The following is a 7,589-nucleotide window of genomic DNA, read 5'->3' as shown; positions in this document are numbered from 1 at the left end:
GCACATCCATGTATAGTATGTGTTTTTTTTTTCTTCCCAAGGAATCATTGTGTATTCCAATGTGTTTCCTATATATGAAACACATATTACTATAGATTGGCTTTGATCTTACAGCAGTCCTGTATAGGTTCAAGAGGAGCAGTTTTCTTAATTTTGCTGACATGTAAAAGCTCTCTGCGGGTCTGGCTGAGAGCAGACCTCTGCACCAGTTGCCTTCGCTCAGGCTGCATGGAAGCAGCGGACAGCAGACGGGGAACGTCTGCGCTGCGGCTCTGCGACTGTAACAGCCGCTGAGCCGACTGCGCCGTGCCCTCCTGCCAGAGGAGGAAGTGGCATCACATGGCGTGCCAGTCAATAAACACTGCGCAACAAAATATTGTTAGACATGCTTCAGGAAAGGAACAAACTGATCAGACCTCATTAGACATTTAGATGCTATCCAGGGGTGATTTTCTATTGCCTTAATAAGCTTTTAGTCTGTGCTCAATTAGTGGTGGAAAAAAATCTGTTTTGTTTATTTGTTTGGCAGATTACTTTATCCCAGGGGAAAGGGGAACTTAGTTCCCATTTGACATGTCATCTATTTATAGAGCCAAAGTAGTGCTGAGGTAATTTAGGTTAAGCTGCTTAATCTACAGTCTATCTAAACCAACGGGGAGTCTAGAAATTTAATTTTATGCATCACAGTTTTCATTCTGTTTTCACTGATATAGGTTTGTGTATGATTTGTGGAAACACAAGTACTGTCAAAGGATCGTTGCTTGTGTGTGACTGGATGTGCTCCTGCATGAATGTCTGTGTATGTGTGTGCGTATGTGTGTACTTTATGGTAAGTATCTTGCTCTTGTGAGAAATTAAAGCAATAATTATTGCAAATGTGTGTGCTCTTTTAACATAATTCTGCTGCTGGATTTTTGATGATTATGCTGAGTGCTGTGTCTGTATTTATTATTATGTTCATGTACTTTGCTGGATTTCTGAGCTGTTTATGAAGACTTAGAGTTAACATTTTTCCCCTTAACTCCATCTCTGCTCTTAAGGCTATGATAATAACGCATGGAATTGTCTTGTCGTTAAAACGACGGCTAGTCTCTAGAGGCGCTGGCTGTGAAATGCTTCTGGAAAAGTGATGCTCCTCAATTAGCACGTACGGTTACACTGACGAGCAAAGATCCCTTCTTATGCTTCATTAACACTTTTATGAATATTCAGCCACATTACAAACCTCTATTTCAATCCCAGAACCACCTTATTCTGCCTCAGCAGAGAGAGAGACTAGCTTGGTTCTGTTTAGTTAACCGTTGCCGCAAATCTCCACTATGGTCTAAGAATCCTTGGTTTCATATTCTTTACTTAACTGAATGGATCAACGTTCCACTACAATGACCTTGAATCCCACCCACAATGTTAGTATTCTTCTGACCTTTTCAGGTTTTTCCAGCCCTGAACACACTGCCTCATACATAAACTGTTCCATACCCTTCTCACATGTATACACCCGAAGCGTTACAGTTATGACAAACATTGGCTTATCAAATAATTCCTTTCTAAAAAGCCTTTATACCTCCCAAAAGAACACACAGAAATAGAACAGGCCCCAAAGGACGCATTTAGTCTCAGACAAAGTGCAATAGTGTTCCTGTAATTCATCAATAATGCATCATAATTCTTACAGGGAAGATGAGAGAAAATCACTTATAAAAATATAAGGTTCTGAATAAACGCTTTTGTCCTTTAACTAATGCATGTATGCAAGTATTGCATATTTTCACCACTACTTAAACATCATTGTTACTAGCAAGAAACTGCAGTTTCATTTTTTGCAGTTTGCATCCCCCCCCCCCAGCTCATTCTGATCTCATAAAGTCATGTAAGACTTTAATTTTTCTAAAATGTTCAAGTCACAAAACTTCTCTGAAGAAAGAAGCACGTTGCAGGTAGGCTGTTCTGGTTTTGTCCCTTTAAAAAAACTCTTTTTTTCCACTGTAAATAAAAAATGGCACAACCCTGAAAGGCAGACACATATTATGTGCAGTGTACATTTGCCTCACAGCCTCAAAGGGAGAGAGAAATGTGATCCAGCGGTGGGGACACCTGCCCGGGGGATCCCCCCGGAGCTCCGCGTCAGCACCTCCAGGTCACCGGCGCCTCGTAAGGCCGCGTAGCTCCCGGTGCCTTGCAGGAGGTCGATTCTGAGAACAGGCTTCCCGAGCGAACATTTATTGCCGTGTCTCGGCAACCATATGCTTTCACCTTGAGCCTTAAGCCTTTCTCCTTTCCCCGTCCTTTTATGATGGTTACGCAACGTGGAAGACCCATTCCAGGCCGGGGAGTATCCGCGCACGGTGCTCTCCGCTCCTCGTACGTCTGAGGCCGTCTTTGTAGTGCTGACAGGTGTGATTACCAGCGTATGTCTTCATGTTTATTGCTTTTCACGGGGGGAGTCCTTTGTGATGGTTTTAGGGCATTTTTATACAGTAGGCAGACATTAGGTCATTGTATTTGTATTGAATTTTTTTAAGGAATATCACAGTCCAGGTTTTGGAGTAACATGCTACTTTTGCAATCTATTTCTACAATATTTAATACTAGCTTACTGTATGTCATTGTTATCATATCTTTTTTACATTTTATAGCCAAGGAAGAGCGTCCAAGATTGCTTATGATTCTTACTGTTCAATTGACAATTGTCATTATTTAGGTGGGTTACAAATGCTATCTGAATGAAAAACATGTTGTCTACATTGCACAACATCAGAAACCAAGCGGAATACGAAAGGCACTATGACCACTTCATCAGCCTTAACGCCCTCTAGTGGCATAATCTCATTACTGCCATTCAATGCTAAAGGAGCGTGTTCATTTAATGAGAGATCGAATGAGAGAGAGAAAGATCATTTCTAAGGCTGCTTCCTCCATCAGCAGTCAAATATTTTAATAGGAAATAAATGTGTTGTAATGGAAACACTGATGTTTGCCACTGACCCCTTTGCCCATCTCCTGTATCTTGAATTGTATCAGTTTTAGAATATATGTTGTTAAGCCGACCTGCTTGTACTCATTGTACTCATTTGAAATGAGGATGTTGCAGCTTTAAATGTGTGTGTGCATGATCATTTTATGACTCACTACAATAAAGATAAGCCATACTGAGTGAGTACTTTAAAAAAGTAATATGAAAGTGTTCCCTTTTTATTTTGGGTAACATTCAAGGATTTAACACAGTACTGGAATGAAGGGGCACTCCAACACTGTGTACATCTGCAGTAATTTTGTCTCTTTGACGTGTTCATCTTTGCAGTACCTCTGCTTCCCGGCTGCCATCATTAGAACCAGCTGCAGGGGACCACGCTGTTCCTCTCGTCTGTCCCAAAGTCCCAGCTCAAGAGCAATCTCAAATTTTGAGATTCTGTGCGAGAATTTAATCACCTTCGGCTTTTCAGCTGTAAGGTGTGATTGAACCACACTTCTTAGCAAGGTACACTGTTTAAGGTGGGTCAAATATTGTATTTTATGGCTATTGCAATATTGTTAGTTACTAAGACCTCTCTCACTGCCACAATCAGCCACAGTGGTCATCATGAATCACTGTAAAGTGCTGTAGCCAGAGAAATCAGTAGGGTGGAAAATAGTCCCTGGTTTGCAGGTGTGCAGATTGTGGAACAGCGTGTCAAACACAGAAATAACTTGCAGCATAATACCTAATTCTATTCCTGGGGTGGGGGGGGGGGGGGGGGGGGGGGGGGGGAGGGTGCAGGGGGCAAATGCAGGGGAAAGCAGTTTTATGTTTAGTGCATGGTATTCTTGTTTCTCCACTTCTCTCCTTCATGGTTTTTTTTTTTGCCTTTTCTCAAGCATCCTCCTCAATTTTTCTTATGCTGGAAAAAAAAGAATTTGCACATAAACACTCATTATAAACTTGGTGGCTTGTCAAGAGCTTTAATTAACCTAAGAATAATCCCTACAACTGCTCAATATCAAACAAGTTAATCGGTTGGATACAGGAAAGAGAGCATCGTAATATCAGATAAATGAAGAAACAGAATGTAAATGCAGCCAGGGAAAACAAGAACAGCAGCTATATTTTACAGGTGGTGTGAACATCAAAAATGGTGATCGTAAGAATAAATAAAAAAGAACGCCAAAGGTTAAAGGTATGAAATACCTATGCCGCACAGCATTCATAACACGTTGCCATTGGTGAAAATGGTCCTGTTTATTTGGGAGGGAAATTAAAAAAGGAATTTTGCAATTAACATGAACAATCCTCAAACTATTTTGCAAATTTACTTCATATACTGTAACTCAGACCACTTACATACTCTAAATATATAATATTTCTTTCTATTGTTTTTTATTAGCAGAGAAATAAAACTCTGACTAGGCCACAATATGCTTCAGACTCATATTATAGAGCACAATAACAATATAGCACTGTAACAAACTGTAAAATACAAAAATGTGTTTGTATATATTTTTTTGTATATTTTTATGGAAAGAATAGCTCAGGTGTGCCCATTACAATTCTATAAGACAGTCTGTGCCAGGGTACTCTGGCAGATTGAGCTCATATTTCTTCTGGATGTCATAAGGTAGGAACCGTCCAGCCAAATAATGTTTCCCAGGGAAGCTGGCAGCGCACTTCTTCGGTGCCGTGAGGGAGATGAGGACCTCTGGACTTATTCCATCTGTGCTGGCCTCATCCGCATCCCAACCTTGATTTATCAGAGATATATACAGTCTTGCTCAAAGTCTGTATCGGCAATCAATACTTTATGGTCAAGGCAATGATAAATATGTCATGTATTATAAAATGTTCTTGGTATTTCACAAGATGAAAAAATAATTTTAATAAATTCACAAGACTTTTCATAGGATTTGCTTTTATAATAATAATAATAATAATAATAATAATAATAATCTACATCATCATCATCATCATCACCACCACCACCACCACCACCACCATTTTACTCTCCCAGTGTGCATTTTTATTTTAAAACCTCTGTTATTTTTAACAAATCAATTGAACCCGCAGGGATAGTTCTGAGAATTTTAGTGCGTTTCAGATTGCTAAAACATGCCCTGGGTTTAGGAGGCTGTACATGATCGAACCACTGGTGACACTGCGGCTTGGATTTCCTTAGAGTAATGGTACCTGATGGCACATCCACGCTGGCGATGGGGATCTTGATCTGCTTTAAGGTGAGCAGGATGCTCGTATAGGGCTCTCTCATGTCCGTGTGGTCTGTCTCGGGCCCGAGGATAGCATCGATCACCAGGTTATAGGCGTCATTTATCAACTGCACCTGAACGCGTTAATCACAGCACAAAGACAGCCTCATCAGCTCATCTCATTCCAGCACAATGAAGAAAAATCACCCATTGTTTTTAAAGATTTCAAGAACTTTTCACATTACATTTACACCAAAAATTGCAACTGTGTGTCCGAAGAGTAGCGCCATTGCACATCACCGGAAAAAAGTCTTGTTATCTCACAACAAAGGGGTACATATACATTAAAAAAAAACATTTTGGGAACGGGATTTTACCAACCTAATAAACTCTTTATGTAAATGCACTTCTGTCTGTTGGTATTTCAGTGTAGTTTTTTCTGAATCTCAGTTCATTTTATACCATGTATGTGCGCTTAAATTATTAATACAATTTTGCGTGAATGCCACATTCCATAGAAGTACAAATGTCACATTTTAAAGCACACATACTGTATGTCACCAAAGGGTAATTGTTGGTAGAAGGCACTAAAAATAGGCAGTTTTGGAAGGCTCCACACTTTTCTCCAATAAATAGTGTCATTTCAGAATGAACTTGCAGTGAGTTAATTACAGACAAAATACTTTAAGAAACCTGAGAAAAACTATCTGGCTATTAAATTAACTAAAGTCAGGCACTCTGATAAAAAACAAAAACAAAAACAAAAACAAAAAGGCCTCACAGAATTCCTATGCCATGGCATCCTTGCTGCAGAACAACACCTACGCAGCACTAAAGAACCACACAACAGTAAAGCCCATTATGCTGAAGCATGTTACATTTGAGAAAGCCTATGCGTGAAACAAGACATTTCTTTTATGAAGATAGGTCTCCTTTTGTCAGTGGGAAAATATATGTCATTTTACAGAATTGGACACATTGCATGGTCCTAAAATCTGACCGCACCATGTCTTAATCAATGGTGCTTTACAAAAATGATCTATGTTGTTTTTGAATTTATTCATTGTTTATTTAGCATCTGATATTTGTCATTAGTAACTGTGTAGGGGGGAAACCCTTTTCATTTCATATTTAAGCTCCTACAGTGGAGTTGGGAATTTTTCAGTGGTGCCCCTGCCAGTCACCTCTGTCGGAAGGTAGGAGAGGAAGGGGATGTCCATCTTTTCACACTGAACTGTAAAGTCCTGATGAAGACTGTGAGAAGAGCGCTTGGGGTAGAAGATGGTGGGTTCATACTCCTGTCAGAGAGAGAGAGAGAGAGAAGAGAGGAAGAGAGAGAGAGAGCCTTTAAATCAAGCCAATTTAACTTGACTATGAGTGGCTGAAGTCCTGAACTGATTTAAGTTTTAAGAAAGGATGTCAGCTGTTGGTCTGTTCCCCATCTGTAATGTGCATTGGGGATTCAGCATTCTCGTTCTGTGTGTCAGGTCACTCTCCTAAGGCCCCTGGGATTTGACTACACTGCGATATGCAATCAAAGGCCAAGGTGAGCGAAAAGCCAGAGATATGTGGATAAAAATGGCAGGAGGTGGCGTCCCACGATAAAGACCAGAAATCCACAGATAGACTCTGAGCACATATAGACTGTCTCTTCTGGGCGTAGGTGTGTTTTTGTTGTCATGCTAGGCAACAGTGTCATGGTGCTTTTGTCTGTAGCAGGGCCGGGCCCTCATAAGGCCCAGGGGCCCCTGGGAATGATTCGTCCTGTCAGCATGCAGAGGATCGGCTCTCTGGACTGTAAATCAGAGGGGCTGTACTGTGGAGCGCCTGGTTTGCATATCTGAAGCCCGTGTGTGTTCACCAAAGAACGCAACGGCGGCTGCACGTGTTTGAAGGCGGAGACGCCACGGAGTACCTGTGGGCATCCCCCGCGCTGCAATTGGCCGGGGATTTGCCCCTGCCTTTCCGATTGGCCCCAGACACGATACAGGAACAAACACTGCACCGTGAGGACACCTGGGGGGTAGGGGGGGCTTTCCCTCTCCGGGTGAAAGAAAAACAACTTCACATCCTGTTGCCGAGGTTACAGGTTCACTGTTATTCTCAAGCTTCCGAGCACTTTGCCCGAGCTTCCCCTCGACCCAGTCGGGGCTCTCACAGGTAAACATCTGGACCGTGACATTCCTTTGGTCACGGTCTATAACCATTTACAACGGTTGCTCTCAAGGTAAAGAGCAGGCCAGAACGGCCGATGCAAGCGCTCAATTGAAATATTGTTTTGGATTTTATTCATTATTTCATAACATTATATATTTATTATTAATGTTAATTATTAAGTTAGGTTTTTAACTATTTAACTAGTACACCATTGAGGTTTTTAAAAAAAATTTTTTTACAGTATTTGCTTATTTTTC

The 7,589-nt window shown here is 41.0% G+C and overlaps 1 protein-coding gene across 1 annotated transcript in view; it reads right to left on the bottom strand.

The window, feature by feature from the left end:
- Positions 1–3,923: 3,923 nt before the first annotated feature.
- yjefn3 (YjeF N-terminal domain containing 3) overlaps positions 3,924–7,589 on the bottom strand; it is a 45,011-nt gene continuing 41,345 nt past the window's right edge. Inside the window, exons 4-6 of the mRNA XM_035412456.1 lie at positions 6,360–6,473; positions 5,159–5,309; positions 3,924–4,715 (exon numbers count right to left, since the gene is read on the bottom strand). Of these exons, the coding sequence (XP_035268347.1) occupies positions 4,519–4,715; positions 5,159–5,309; positions 6,360–6,473 (462 nt within the window). The 3' untranslated portion in view covers positions 3,924–4,518. The remainder of the gene's footprint in view (positions 4,716–5,158; positions 5,310–6,359; positions 6,474–7,589) is intronic.

The sequence above is a fragment of the Anguilla anguilla genome, chromosome 4 (assembly GCF_013347855.1).
Source record: "Anguilla anguilla isolate fAngAng1 chromosome 4, fAngAng1.pri, whole genome shotgun sequence".
NCBI classification, from domain to species: Eukaryota; Metazoa; Chordata; class Actinopteri; order Anguilliformes; family Anguillidae; genus Anguilla; species Anguilla anguilla.
The sequence above is the reverse complement of the archived record's forward strand: the minus strand, read 5'-3'. Positions and strand labels throughout refer to the sequence as shown.